Source organism: Salmo salar, chromosome 20 (genome assembly GCF_965601325.2).
Source record: "Salmo salar chromosome 20, fSalSal1, whole genome shotgun sequence".
Taxonomy (NCBI): Eukaryota; Metazoa; Chordata; class Actinopteri; order Salmoniformes; family Salmonidae; genus Salmo; species Salmo salar.
This window is the reverse complement of record NC_138310.1, coordinates 63,726,007-63,741,850: the sequence shown is the minus strand read 5'-3', so window position 1 is coordinate 63,741,850 and position 15,844 is coordinate 63,726,007. Positions and strand designations below refer to the sequence as shown.

General features: G+C 44.4%; 1 protein-coding gene across 1 annotated transcript; it reads right to left on the bottom strand.

Annotated features, from left to right (window-relative positions):
* Nucleotides 1–4,188: 4,188 nt before the first annotated feature.
* LOC106581186 (dual specificity protein phosphatase 14) lies at nt 4,189–15,449 on the bottom strand. Its single transcript, XM_014163081.3, has 2 exons — nt 15,115–15,449; nt 4,189–6,359 (listed from the first exon to the last, which is right to left on the bottom strand). The coding sequence occupies exon 2, from the start codon at nt 6,235–6,237 to the stop codon at nt 5,608–5,610; it is 630 nt and encodes a 209-aa protein (XP_014018556.1). The 5' UTR covers nt 6,238–6,359; nt 15,115–15,449; the 3' UTR covers nt 4,189–5,607.
* Between the last annotated feature and the right edge of the window lie 395 nt (nt 15,450–15,844).

The window sequence follows — 15,844 nt, the reverse complement described above, 5'->3', positions numbered from 1 at the left end:
AATGAAAAGATGCCTACAGTGGCACCATGCATGGAGCCAGTCTCATTATCATTTCTGTCTCGTGTGTCCAGGACAGGTGTGTGTGTGTGTGTGTGTGTGTTCTCCAACATACATTTTATCTCTCACCATTCCCTAATTGAACATCCTGCTGAAAATGAATTCCTTTCTCTGTCGTGTCCTCTACTCACTGTGAGCTGCCGGATTACAGAAAATTACAAATCAGTGATTGAATAATAAGGCTGTGTAAATTTGAAATGCATATCCACCCGTCTCTCCCCATGTCCTGTCTTCTTCATGCCTAGTATTGTCTGCAGGGCCGTGCCTCAGAGGATCACCTCAGGAGGATTGGTCTTGAGAGATGGGAGTGCTACCCTACTGTATTGACTGCTATTCTTCAGCTGCAGGCTCTTTCATATTTTTTTATTTCAATATAAATAATTGCCTTTATCCTTAATTCTCTAGTGAGGATTTGTATTACTTTGGTGTCCCTAGATAATTCGTTGGTCTTTGTAGTCCTATTGGCCATAAAAACTAGTGTTCACAGCCTAATCTGGGTGATATTTCAGACTAAGATGTAGTTTTGCAGATGTTCAAAGGCTTAAAGGGCTCGAGATCTGTGGAGATTTTCACTTGAGTGTCCAAGATCTTGTACTTTGAAATGAATGATTTGAAAACCTGTTCAGTTGACCAAGTCTGGTCAAATATGGGTATTTGATGAAGCACTGACAAGATTTGTCATATCTCCTATAGACACTTTCAATTGTTCAGTTTAACAATGACAAGATGGAACTATTAGAATTCCTTACTATGTATTAATCATTCATTTATTATAAATGTTTTCTTTCAAATAGATAGCAGTATTCAGCATCTATGTCCTTTCTATAAACGGATCCAGACAACCCAGTGAGGTAGGGCCATGGATTTAGAGCTCCTCAGTGTTCATTCTAAAAGAGAATGGACAGATGAGTGAAAGCCAGTCTCGAAGAGAGGCTAGAATCACAGTCAAACGCTGGCTGATAAAGAATGACTTCATCCAACCCTGCTTAAATTGAATTACTTAGTCTCTCTCTCTCTCGATTGAACTTCAATCTTTAACTATATGACTATGGAGAAGGAGCAATAATTCTGCAATCGGTTCCCGAAACATCCATGATTGTCGTACCAAATGGTTTTGGAATGAACACAGAGTGTTTCGTAATGGACAAATATATCAAATCAAATTGTATTTGTCACAGTGCTTTGATGATGCTTGGGCTATTCCTCACCCATCACATTCTGTCTCCATTTTTTATTGAGTTTAAATTTCAAATGGACATGAACTCAGTCTATCATTCATACAATACACTCTTTCTCTCTCTCTTCCTCACCTCCCTCTTCCACCATTTTTTCCTCCACAACACCCGCTTGCCACAGAAATTGATTACTGTGCCCAGGCATTGATTCAGTGTTAATATTCATCACTAACAGCACCGTTGCCATTGGTGATGGTTACCAAGGTTACTGTAGTTTTAATTCGCTGTCAAGGTATTGTCACACAAAGTGACCCCCCCCCCCCCACCGTGTGAGGATTGATTGCTGCTTTAGAAAATCATGTCCCTTTTAGGCAGTCTTCTCTTATGCCATCAATGGTGTGACAAGCGTGATTATTATTTGTCCGAATATTGTGGCTATGCTCTCGTCTGTGCCTGGTTATTAAATAGAAAAGCATGATATATACCAGGAAAAAAACAGTATGAGCTGCTTTAATTAAAATGGATTAAAAGACAAAATTAAACCACACCTGTTATACAGATGTAAGATCTTAATTTGATCACTATTTTGAGAATTTACTTGCACAGCAGGAAATGCAAACTTGTAGTGAAATCAAGGTTTAAAAAGGCTCCTAGAGTTTGTAATTTACACTTTAACATTTGAGACTTGATTTTCCCTACCGTAAAATGTATCAACCTCTACAAAAATATCCATGAATTATAATGCACATAATTAATTCACATTTCCTGTTGCTGAATGATTATTTTCCTGCTGTAACAAACTGACTCAAATTAAGATCCTACACCTGTAGTGTTCAGGGCATCAATTCAAGTTCAAGGCTGATGGAATAGAAACGCTTTCCTTTTTTACAGAGATGCGATGCCTCATAACATAACATTACTACTATGTTAGTGTCATGAGAAATATTATTTGCTTGTTCACATCATTTGCATTTAATCATATTCTAATTTAAAGTGGAGGATCTTCTAAGAGACAAATTTGGTGTGGGTGCAACCTTCCAAGCTCTGCGGAGCATAATAATCTGCAGGCAGGTTGTTGTGAGCTCATTTGCCAGTCACATCTCCTTCCTACAGCCTAATGACATCTCATCCAAGTTCATCACAGCAGTTTGTTCCGCATGGCCCGCACTACGGCACTGTTGCCCAGTCTACTGCCTTTGATGTTCAGGGTGATGTTGATCGCTCTGCTTACTGGTTTCCTGATTAATAGTCATATTCTGCTGCTAATGAAAGATGTGTTTACTCTAGGATGGCTAACTATTCCCTGAGAATCAGAGAGACATACACACACACACATACACAGAGCGTCGGTCCATTGGGGAAAGCAAGCTGGTACAGAAATGTATCATTTGGGCCCATCCCTCCTGCATCTTCATCATGCCTGGCCTGTCATCTGATGGAGCCAGTGTCTGTGTGGTTAATGGTGTTTATTGTGTAGACCATTCTGGAGATCCCTCAGTAGAATGGGCCACAAGACAGTTCCCATCACTGTCTGTCTGGTTCTCTGTGGCCATGCCAAATGAAAATGAATAGAACGTTTCTGTCACATGAAGACTTCTCTGGGGCAAATGGTTGTGAGTAACATCAATAGTTTGCGTCCCAAATCAAATGACAACCTATTCCCTTTCTTGAGCACTACTTGCGAACAGACACCATCGGGCTCTGGTCAAACAAAGTGCACTATATAGGGAAAAGGGTGCCATTTGGGATGCAACCATGGTCTTCTGTTGAAGGAGCAGGTGTACAGAGTGTACTTTTATATCAACCTCTCTATTAAAGACGTTTAAAGTCACAGAAACACAGAGAGCACACGGTTAAGTTGTAGGAATGTGTATTTTGAAATTAGCCATGAAATTCAATCATGTTTTACAGCAACTTCTTGTTGCTATAGAGAGCCATGTTATAATCATTCCAACCTCACTGTTGGCACAGCTGGATAGCAGGACTTTAACAGGATCTTTCAAAAGTGAAAAATGCTGCAATTATTCTAAACTGATTGTCCTGTTAACCTCATTACGTCTTTATTTGCCACTGGTCTGAATAATATACCTGACAAACAATGTTTCTTACAAATGAACGTGAGTATCACTATGAATATTACAATGACTGTCTACATGGTCAGATACAATTAACTGATTAGCTCTCAAACTGACGATGACTTTACCAACACCAAGGATGAATATTGACCATTATCAATCAAATAAAAAAACAAGAGTACCCAAAATCACGCTTCAGCCCAGCTAAAACAAAAAAGGAATCAGGTGCTTCAGTGAGGGACTTGAAAATCTCCCCCAAATTCTTACCGAAACATTCCATATACAAAACATTAAGAACACCTGCTCTTTCCATGACATAGACTTACCAGGTGAATCCAGGTGAAAGTTATGATCCCTTGTTAAATCCACTTCAATCAGTGTAGATGAAGGGGGGAGAGGTTAAAGAAGGATTTTTAAGCCTTGAGACTATTGAGACATGGATTGTGTATGTGTGCCATTTAGAGGTTGAATGGGCAAGACAAAAGATTGAAGTGCCTTTGAACGGGGTATGGTAGTAGGTGCCAGGCGTACCAGTTTGTGTCATGAACTGCAACGCTGCTGGGTTTCCCATGTGTCAAGAATGATCCACCACCCAAAGGACATCCAGCCAATTTGACACAACTGTGGGAAGCATTGGAGTCAACATGGGCCAGCATCCCTGTGGAACGCTTTCGACACCTTGTAGAGTCCATGCCCTGATGAATTGAGGCTGTTCTGAGGGCAAAAGGCAACTCGATATTAGTTCCTAATGTTTGGTATACTCAGTGTATATATTATATTTTGTATATACACTAGTGCAGTCACGCTGTATCTGGATCCATTATGTTACTCTGCTTCAGTACTATTCCATATTTACAAGGCAAAGTATAAACTGACAATAATGCATATCAGTAATTTATTTTATTTTGTCATAAATTTCGAACACAAACAGTTACATTAGCTTGTTAATCATTCAATGCCTTAGGGTATGAAACTAAGGGCTCTATTCAATCCGTATCGCGGAAGTTCAGAGTTACAGCATAATACAAATGTATGTTTATATATGTTCTCAGAGACTGCATTCACGGTAAACGCTGCATAATCAGAAATGACCTTTACATTTCTATTGCACAATCTGTAAGGCTTCAGCGATAGATTGAATAGAGCACTAAATTCATGTAAACTTGGCTTTCTGGTTACGCTTGTGACAAGGGCATTGTTCACTTGCTACAGTAATATTAGTATTTTATTTAAAAGCTTTTCGTGTATAGAGTATAGACTTCTTCCAAACCCCCAAAAAGAGGAAGGTTTATCAATGACAGTACACCAGTTAAGCCCAGGACTGTCTGGTTGTATTCTTTCTAGGACCTCTTTTCACTTAAACATCAATATGAGGCAAAAAGAGGGAAATAGAAAGTGTTTCTCCCAAGCCCCTAACACAGTACTGTCTTCCTCTTAACAGAGGGTGGTGACATTCTAAAACAGCATAATATTGTACAATATTAGTACCAGTACAGTATATTCTGCAATACCATCCCCATAGTAAATAGGGACCTTTAAGTGTATACACTAAACCTTAGATGTCTTGATTAAAAATGTGTATACACTAACAGCTTTAAATATTCATTGGGCACCATATATTTTCTTTTCTTGATTTCGAATATCTCCCAAGAGCATAATTCAATTTGTCAAAACATTTCTGTACAGTTTTAAACTGAGAACAGGACTGCTGCTAGTTCTCACATTAAAGACAACAGCAAAACTGGCACGAAACTATCACATGACTTTACGTCGGGACTGGACTTCAGTGAGTCACACCGCTGCCTGTCAGAGTCTAAAGCACCACCTACACCTTCCCAGAATGCTCCTGTTCTTTGGAGTCTGGGGAGTCAAGCTAGACTCCAAAGTCACAGTCTGGGTCTGGCCATTTCAGCTGATCTGGGGTCTGGCTTGGTTGTGGTTCTGTTACTCCTTTGGTCCTGAGGATTCTAGACTTAAGGTGGCCTTGCTCCCTCTCAGAGACAGACAGACGGGGGTTGATGCGGTGTAGTGTAGCATCACCCACCAGTAACCAGTCTGCAGTGTAGTGACTGATTACTAAGACTCCCTCCATCCCAATGCATTCATTAATTAAGCTTCACATAGACAGACAGTCACACGCTTCATATCACTCTGCATCTCTGGCTGGGGGAACATGCATGAGCTGGCAGCCCTGGAGGACTGGAGGGGAGAAGGACTGGGATGCAACAGAGTCGGTCATCCGCCCTGCTCACTCTAATCTCCGTCTCCTTCCCTCCCATTGGCGAGGCCCCAGCCCTCCTCTACAGGCCCCAGTAGGGTGACAGATTCCTGCGCTCCCGCTCGTAGACGTCAGGTATCACCCCGTAGGGTGTCTGCACCATTTTCACAGAGTTCCTGCCAAACAGCTTCCTCTCGTAGTCGATGAGCTGACGCCAGAAGCCCCCGTTGGGCCGGATGACTGGCCGGCGGGACTTGACCCAAGCGTGGGCCTCGGCCAGAGACACACGGTGGTACTTCATCAGGTAGGCCAGGCACAGGGAGGCTGAGCGGCTCACCCCTGCAGCACAATGCACCAGCACGGCCCCCCGCTTTCTTCCCACACTGTGGATCTTATCAGCTATGCTGTCGAAGTACAGGGAGAGGGGGGAGTGGGGCATGTCCGCCAGGGGTACCTTTACATACTCTACGTGGGGCCAGTTGAAGTTGGGCAGCTCGATAGTGGCGTTGACCACGCAGGTGATGCCCTTGGACAGCAGTAGGCTGCGGTTGGACGCCACGTTGCCCCGGCTCAGGAAGAGATTGGGGGTGATCTGGGCGATGCCCCCTAGCAGACTGCTGTTCTCTGTGAGAAGCCTGGGCACGGCCGTGGGCACCACCGAGCTGCGGTGGTGGTGATGGTGGAAAAAGCTGCCTTGGCTGCGGGAACCCATTGGAGAATAGAGTAAGAGTGACAGGAGAGTGGTACAGAGAGAGCAGGAGGAGGAATAACAGAAAAGTCTTCAGTAGCCTGAGGTCATGTTTGAACAGCAGAACCAGACAACAGGAGATTCACCTGAAACAACAAAGGCACACATCCCAATTTCAGACCAAATTGGGCATCAGTTTTTTCCATTTATATATATAAAAAAATGTTTTCATTCAGACTGGCAAACATACAGGTAACTGTCAAAATAAAGGAAACACCAACATATAGTGTCTTAATAGGGTGTTAGCCACCATGAGCCAGAACAGCTTCAATGCACTTTGGCATAGATTCTACAAGTGTCTGGAACTCTATTGGAGGGATGCGACACCATTCATCACTTGGCGCCAATCCAGAATCTCTCATAAGTGTTCAATTGGGTTGAGATCTGGTGACTGAGACAGCCATGGCATATGGTTTACATTTTTATGCTCCTCAAACCATTCAGTGACCATTTGTGCCCTGTGAATGGGGGCATTGTCATCCTATGGGGGCATATCCATGGTAATCAAAATAATGGCCTGCCCAGCATGTTTTATACATGACCCTAAGCATGATGGGATGTTAATTTCTTAATTAACTCAGGAACCACACCTGTGTGGAAGCACCTGCTTTCAATATACTTGGTATCCCTCATTTACTCAAGTGTTTCCATTATTTTGGAAGTTACCTACACAATTACATCAGATGGTGCCATTAAAGCTATTTGCAATGACTCATCAAATTAGGTTTATGGATCTTTCTGGATGACCTTGTACTGTGACAGAACAGTTCTGTGTATGGCAAATGTTGCGCCAAGTCATCCATCGCTTTTCCAGGAGAGAGAGATGGGTGTGTGGCCTGCAGTGCCAGTACCAGCAAGGGTCTTTTTACCCCCTCAGGTAAGGTATGGTGGTGGGTCAGTGGCTGTAAAACGCCTCGAAGGCATATATGGAGGGGAGCCAGAGAGCCAGATGCCCCATCACAGCACAGGAGAGGCTAACAAGAACAAACTGAACAACACAGTAAACTAAACAAATACACTGGGCTGGGGACTTATTCCTTTAACAGTCTCTCCCTGACTCCCTCTGTCTCCCTGACTCCCTCTGTCTCCCTGTGTCTTCCTGTCTTCCTATGTCTCCCTATGTCTTCCCCTTTCTCTCCCTGTCTCCCTATGTCTCTCCCTGTCTTCCTCTGTCTTCCTCTGTCTCTCTATGTCTTCCCCTGTCTCCCTCTGTCTCTCCCTGTCTCCCTGTGTCTTCCTGTCCCTCCCTGTCTCCCTATATCTCCCCCTTCCTATGTCTTCCTGTCTCCCCCTGTCTTCCTGTCTCCCTCTGTCTCCCTATGTCTCCTTCTGTCTCCCTATGTCTTCCTGTCTACCTATCTACCTCTGTCTCCCTCTGTCTCTCCCTGTCTTCCTATGTCTTCCTGTCCCCCTATGGTGTACACAGGTATTATTACTACCTCTGAGGGTTTAGAGCTTGAGGTAGTCACCTCATACAAGTACTTGGGTGTATGGTTAGACAGTACACTGTCCTTCTCTCAGCACATATCAAAGCTGCAGGCTAAAGTTAAATCTAGACTTGGTTTCCTCTATCATAATCGCTCCTCTTTCACCCCAGCTGCCAAACTAACCCTGATTCAGATGACCATCCTACCCATGCTAGATTACGGAGACATAATTTATAGATTGGCAGGTAAGGGTGCTCTCGAGCGGCTAGATGTTCTTTAACATTCGGCCATCAGATTTGCCACCAATGATCCTTATAGGACACATCACTGCACTCTATACTCCTCTGTAAACTGGTCATCTCTGTATACCTGTCGCAAGACCCACTGGTTGATGCTTATTTATAAAACCCTCTTAGGCCTCACTCCCCCCTATCTGAGATATCTACTGCAGCCCTCATCCTCCACATACAACACCTGTTCTGCCAGTCACATTCTGTTAAAGGTCCCCATAGTACACACATCCCTGGGTCACTCCTCTTTTCAGTTCGCTGCAGCTAGCGACTGGACAGTTTTATCTCAATCTCTTCATTCAAAGACTCAATCATGGACACTCTTACTGACAGTTGTGGCTGCTTTGTGTGATGTATTGTTGTCTCTACCTTCTTGACCTTTGTGCTGTTGTCTGTACCCAATAATGTTTGTACCATGTTTTGTGCTGCTACCATGTTGTGTTGCTACCATGTTGTTGTTATGTTGCTACCATGCTGTGTTGTCATGTGTTGCTGCCTTGCTATGTTGTTGTCAAAGGTCTCTATGTAGAGTTGTGATGTCTCTCTTGTTGTGATGTGTGTTTTGTCCTATATTTATATTGTATTTATTAAAATAAAAATAGAAAATAAAGTCTCCCTATGCCTGCCTATGTCTCCCTATGTCTTCCTGTTTCCCTCTGTCTTCCTGTCTCCCAATGTCTCCCTTTGTATTCCTGTCTCCCTCTGTCTCTCTATCTCCCTCTGTCTTCCTATCTCCCTCTGTCTTCCTGTCTCCCTCTGTCTCTCTATCTCCCTCTGTATTCCTGTCTCCCTCTGTCTCTCTATCTCCCTCTGTCTTCCTATCTCCCTCTGTCTTCCTGTCTCCCTCTGTCTCTCTATCTCCCTCTGTATTCCTGTCTCCCTCTGTCTCTCTATCTCCCTCTGTCTCCCTCTATCTTCCTATCTCCCTCTGTCTTCCTATCTCCCTCTGTCTTCCTGTCTCCCTCTGTCTCTCTATCTCCCTCTGTATTCCTGTCTCCCTCTGTCTCTCTATCTCCCTCTGTCTCCCTCTATCTTCCTATCTCCCTCTGTCTTCCTATCTCCCTCTGTCTTCCTGTCTCCCTCTGTCTCTCTATCTCCCTCTGTATTCCTGTCTCCCTCTGTCTCTCTATCTCCCTCTGTCTCCCTCTATCTTCCTATCTCCCTCTGTTTTCCTGTCTCCCAATGTCTCCCTTTGTATTCCTGTCTCCCTCTGTCTCTCTATCTCCCTCTGTCTCCCTCTATCTTCCTATCTCCCTTTGTATTCCTGTCTCCCTCTGTCTCTCTATCTCCCTCTGTATTCCTGTCTCCCTCTGTCTCTCTATCTCCCTCTGTCTCCCTCTATCTTCCTATCTCCCTTTGTATTCCTGTCTCCCTATGTCTTCCTGTTTCCCTCTGTCTTCCTGTCTCCCTCTGTCTCTCTATCTCCCTCTGTATTCCTGTCTCCCTCTGTCTCTCTATCTCCCTCTGTCTCCCTCTGTTTTCCTGTCTCCCTATGTCTTCCTGTTTCCCTCTGTCTTCCTGTCTCCCTCTGTCTCCCTATGTCTCCCTCTGTCTCCCTATGTCTCCCTTTGTATTCCTGTCTCCCTCTGTCTCTCTATCTCCCTCTATCTCCCTCTGTCTTCCTGTCTCCCTATGTCTTCCTGTCTCCCCCTGTCTCTTTCTGTCTCCCTATGTCTTCCTGTCTCCCCCTGTCTCTTTCTGTCTCCCTATGTCTTCCTGTCTCCCCCTGTCTCTTTCTGTCTCCCTATGTCTTCCTGTCTCCCCCTGTCTCTTTCTGTCTCCCTATGTCTTCCTGTCTCCCCCTGTCTCTTTCTGTCTCCCTATGTCTTCCTGTCTCCCCCTGTCTCTTTCTGTCTCCCTATGTCTTCCTGTCTCCCCCTGTCTCTTTCTGTCTCCCTATGTCTTCCTGTCTCCCCCTGTCTCTTTCTGTCTCCCTATGTCTTCCTGTCTCCCTCTGACTCCCTATGTCTTCTTGTCTCCCTCTGACTCTCTATGTCTTCCTGTCTCCCCCTGTCTCTTTCTGACTCCCTATGTCTTCCTGTCTCCCCCTATCTCTTTCTGTCTCCCTATGTCTTCCTGTCTCCCTCTGACTCCCTATGTCTTCTTGTCTCCCTCTGACTCTCTATGTCTTCCTGTCTCCCCCTGTCTCTTTCTGTCTCCCTATGTCTTCCTGTCTCCCCCTATCTCTTTCTGTCTCCCTATGTCTTCCTGTCTCCCCCTATCTCTTTCTGTCTCCCTATGTCTTCCTGTCTCCCCCTATCTCTTTCTGTCTCCCTATGTCTTCCTGTCTCCCCCTATCTCTTTCTGTCTCCCTATGTCTTCTTGTCTCCCTCTGACTCTCTATGTCTTCCTGTCCCCCTGTCTCTTTCTGTCTCCCTATGTCTTCCTGTCTCCCCCTATCTCTTTCTGTCTCCCTATGTCTTCTTGTCTCCCTCTGACTCTCTATGTCTTCTTGTCTCCCTCTGACTCTCTATGTCTTCCTGTCTCCCTCTGACTCTCTATGTCTTACTGTCTCTCTGTCTCCGTTGGCCTCCCTCTTCCTTCCTTTGTTTCTCTCCGCCTCTCTCTGTCTTTCTCTGACTCACCCTGTCACCCTGTTTCTCTCTGACCCTCTATATCTCCCTCTGTCTCCCACTGTCTGTCTCTCTCCCCCCCTGCCTGGCTCTACCATATGGACATTAGTCCTCTGGAGGCAGATACACAACGCCAGCTCCTCCAGATCTCCTACATACAGATCACATCGCTACAGTCTCTGATGAGTAAGACCCTTCATCCATCTGCATTTAAATTGAAGTTAGTTATCTGGGGGGAGCACAGAGCTTAAGGCACTACTTCACACACTGTTGCACCCGTCGTGCGTCATCCCATCCACACCTTGCACACTAGCCGGGGGAGCTGTCTCTCTCCCTCTCTGCCACAGTCTGGTTAACAAGCCACACGGATCAAATCAAACACATTAAATAGGAATTAAATCTGCCGTCTGTGCTGAAAGCACCTGCACACCCCATGTCACCCTCCACCTCAATGTGGTTGTTCTCTGAGGCTCTCTCTGTATGACACACACACACACACACACACACACATATCATAATGCCCGTAACCAGGACTGATAGCGCCTGCTGTCTAACAGAGAGCTTAGTTTTAATGGTAGTAACAGGAATATCCTTCTGCTTTAGTGCACAGCACAGGAATGTCATTCAGCCTGGGGGCTGAGGCTGCATTCCCATCAATGAACCTATATGGCCCAGTTTGAGCAAGTTGTTTGTCTCCCTTATCCCCTTGCCTTCCCTCCCTCCCCAGGACTAACACACATCCTGCTATCCTATTCCCCTCCGATGCTAACTGCAAAGAAATCTATCTTCTCAGCCTGGTCACCGAATCCCTTGTTCCCGAGCTACCATTCACTCTGGTCTGCACCTTGACTGTTCACACATGCAGTGGTTGCCACGGAACACTTAGGTGCAGCTGACCACAATCTTTCTCACAGTTGCCGCTGGTGATAAACCAAAAATACCTGCAGTGACAGCAATACTAGGAACAGTTTATGACTGTGTATAGACAGATAGTGACTGATTCAAAATGACATTTAATTGGAGAAAGGGGACAGGATATGCCAGAGGCGTCATGCCCATAGGGGGCACAGAGGCACGTGTCCCCTCAGATTTGTCCTCTTCTTTTTATTTATTTCATCTTTATGAACCAAAAAAAAAGTCGTTTCTCTGTAATACTTCTATCCACCGAGCAATTTTATGAAGTTGGCTTTAGCTAACCAAGATAGGTTGGGAGATTGGGAACCTTTCAGGTTGTCAATCAAGTTAGAGTAGCTAGCTTGTCTAGCTATCTTATCTGGCATGCCTGCTGGCAAGGCTGATAGGCTTTAGGCTTTTGAAGAAATTACTGAATGTACTGAATAAGACTCACATTCCTTTCAATCTTTTACCAGATTTTAGAAGAGATGGAGAGAAGCATAATAAGCACCAGTCAGGAGGATACAAACAGCTCCAGAGGTATGCTTAGATATGCAGAAAAATACATTTTTGACATAGTATGATAATGATTATGGCTCTAGATTGCAGGAAAAAGCTGTTTCAGGTGTTTGAAAAAGCAAAATTATCCAACCACCTCCTCGGCATGTACGTTGTGCGCCCTCAGATCTTTGGGGTACATGACTCCCCTGGGACATACCACATACACCGACTGGCCGGAGATTCATTTTGTGCGTCTTTTTTTAAGGCTAAGTTTAGTCCATAGTCAGGATAAAGGCAAACTGTTTTGCTGCAGTGACCTAAGCCCTGTTTATACCTGCAGTTAACATGCCTCCTTTGTCATGACCTGATCTTGTCTGTTTACACTTATAAGATCTCATCAAAATCAGATTGAAATGCGTCTTTAATCATCAACACTTGAAGATCAGGACAAAGGCTGCATGTTAGAACTAGGTATAAACAGAGCTCATGTGACCAGCGTGAGGCAGTACCTGTTGGCCAAAACAGCAGGGCAATGGAGGGAATGAAAAAACAGGAAATAAGCACAAAACTCCTGCCTGGCTCTTCCAAAGTGCTGATGTGCCATGGCACTGGCTTTGCTGACATTATCTCCCTCCATCCACATGGCTATTTATAACCGGCTTGGCCTGGGCAGAGGGTCTGAGGAGGCAGGGAGTGGAGAAGAGAAGCAGAGGAGGTAAGGAGGCTATGCAGGGGCTATCACAGAGATGAACCTACTATATGTTGGATAAGAGATGTCTCTCTGTCAATCGAATCTGCTCTGCCGTTTAATTCTCCAGAATAAATATGTCAGCGGAAAATAAAGCTGAGATGGAGGGAGCAGTTTGAGACATATTTACAGGACGCTTATAAAAGTGGTTAGCACCTTCCACAGTGTTATCCATCTGTCCATCCGCTTTCGAGGCACATCAGGGCCCGTTCTCACCACACATGAGGCCTGCCATGTGGCTGGTGCTTGACTTCACTTGGCTCTCCTACATCTGCATTGCAAACACACAGCCCATCACTCAGTGTGCGTTTCAGGGCCTGTCAACACAGGGCCCATCACAGATTCTCTGATGCACATCTCGACTCTCTCTCTCTCTCTCTGCATGGGGAGATTCCGCGCCGGTCTGGTTCCACCTCCGACAGCACGAATGGGGAATCTGAGCGACATTGCAGAGAAAATGGAGGCTCATAAATTGGCTCTTCTCCCACATCAAATGTGGACATTCGAATCCAGATCTGAACTGGGCATGTGCAGCTAGCTTAGCAGCTCAATGACAATCACACCTGCCGGACAAGACGTGTTTGAAAACACCGAAAATTCCTGAATCAACAAGTGGCTGTCTGAATGGAACAGAGAAGGATGTAAGCAGCAGTGTGCTGTTCTCCCACAATGCAATCCATATTAATTCACCCTCATAGACATTGTTCCCACAGAGTTACTCTTTATTCTATCGCTAAATGGGTGCTGTGAGAAACTGTACACCTACCCAGAGCCTTCTATGTACAATAAAGGGCTCTGCACCTATACGTTTAGCTGATTCTGATATATTTTTTTAAAGATGATATATTGGTACTTACACCAGATAGATGCGTAGAAAAGTGTTGTTTTACCGGGTCAGCCATAGATTAGTGAACCTCTTCAGCCTAACTTGAAGTGCTAGATGAGAATCTGGTCTGGTTGGTTATGTATGTTTTCCAGTATATCAGAGATGACACCTCACACTTGTGGTCAGGGTTAGGATATCTTGGCACCTGTCTGAGCAGAGTACCACCTCCCTATGGCACCAGCGCCTGGTGCTGCTCATTCACACCACCAATTTGTCGCCTGTCTGTGGAAGCTGCCGTGTAACCAGCTACACAGGGAGTCCAGCTCTGGGGTTTTAAAGTCCCTCTCTCTCCCAGGTAGAGAAGTTGACCCCAGCCACCTGCAGCACCAGCTCATTTAATGACAGGACATTATGGAGGAGTGACCATAAGATAAGGCTATGTTTAAATGTTGTTGTTTTTTTGCCTATGCTGTTTGATTTGTTCAATGTATATCATTTGATCCCTCTCTCTCTAGTCGATACAGACACAAAGAATGAACACATCCGTTGGTTGTTGTAGCAAAATACACAGTATAAATGATATGATAGGTATCACTGTATTTATAATGCATTTACTAACATGGAGAGCCTTTGTTGCTGCCCTATGGCCAGCTGGCATGATGGGCGTGAGTGAGTGAGTGAGTGAGTGAGTGAGTGAGTGAGTGAGTGAGTGAGTGAGTGAGTGAGTGAGTGAGTGAGTGAGTGAGTGAGTGAGTGAAAGAGTGAGAGAGTGAGTGAGTGAGTGAGTGAGTGAGTGAGTGAGTGAGTGAGTGAGTGAGTGAGTGAGTGAGTGAGTGAGTGAGTGAGTGAGTGAGTGAGTGAGAGAGTGAGTGAGGATTGTACAATCTCCTACTATTTTTATGTCCCAGGTATAGTATTAGCTGTTATGATCAGACTATGGCATTGTACAGTATTAAAAAAGAGGTTGGAGATACATGGAAAAGAGGATACTTCATTTCATATGGAAGGTTGTTTTATTGAGTAGTCATCTCCTTTTCATCCCTTCTACTTTCATAGAGAGTGGAAACCTCAACCTGTGTGTATGTGTACGTGCACGTGTGTGTGCACGCTCGTGTGTGTGTGCGAAAAGTGAATATGTGTGCGTGTATGCCATGTGTTGAACAGTATTCCAGTAGACAACAATAATACAAGGACTTATGATTTCTGTAATGTCTTGTAAATTACACAGTAGTCTATTTGATTGTAGGGCAAACACATTATTCCCCTTTTAGTCACACCAAATGAGCAGGGTATGATAAAATAACTACAAATTATGCAAATGAATTGCGAATGTATATAGAGCATATAGGCTTGATAACATGTTTTGGTCTCTTGACTTATAGGCTACTGTCAGGCTTTGATAAGCAGTATATCCTACCTTCTCTGCTTCCTATAAGATCATGTAGAAAATCATTCAGAAAGACATGCATAGGCTATGCTTTGCATAATATGTGAGTTTTACATAAAATATTATCTTCACAAGAATAAAACAAAATCTAGATATTTGATCTGTGGGCTAGCATAGAGTATAAAACCAACTTACCAAACCACTTTACTTTGCCTGAGGCGGTGATTTTCCAAGCGCGTTGCTAACACCACTCCAGGCAGATGATTAAAACTCTGAACATTAGGTAAAGCAGAGAATTCACACAGTCGTAGCCTTGTGGGAAATAAAATAGAATATTAATGAATAATTATGTAACAATATCACTAAAATGTCAAAGTGAGCAGAAAGAGAACTCCATGCGAATGAAATGTTTTCAGCCAGCTCTCCAACGTTCGCGCAGCAACCGTGTCGCGCAGGAAAACATTCGGTACTGAAGCAAAAACCTAGGTGGTAGATTGAAGCGCCTCCCCTCTAAACAATGCAGTAGAAGAAGCTGTCAGACAGCTAGAAAGAGATGTTTACACTCCCAAACTGATCTCGGACTCGGAGGCATGATTGTGAATTAGGCTATAGTAAGGAAACGTTGAGTTTGGACCACTGAAATACATGCTTTGGTTGTGGGCATAATGCTGAAATGTTATTCTTCTCTATTGCAAAAACATCACTTTTTCCATCAGAAATGTCTTCATTGAGATGGGGCAAATGTCCTCACTCAGTCTGATCAGCTTTAGGGGGGAAAACAAAATGGCTGGCTAGTTCCAGATGATTGCCTTTGATGCAGGCAGAGATAATCTAGTGCAGTGTAACCTGCAATGGATAGGGTACAATAGGTTGGTAGTACCATACATTATTTTTCATGAAATGGTGGTGAAATCTGACTTGCTAC

Excerpts from the sequence above, each read along its gene's own strand:
- LOC106581186 (XM_014163081.3), bottom strand. The coding sequence starts at position 6,237 with ATGGGTTCCCGCAGCCAAGGCAGCTTTTTCCACCATCACCACCACCGC.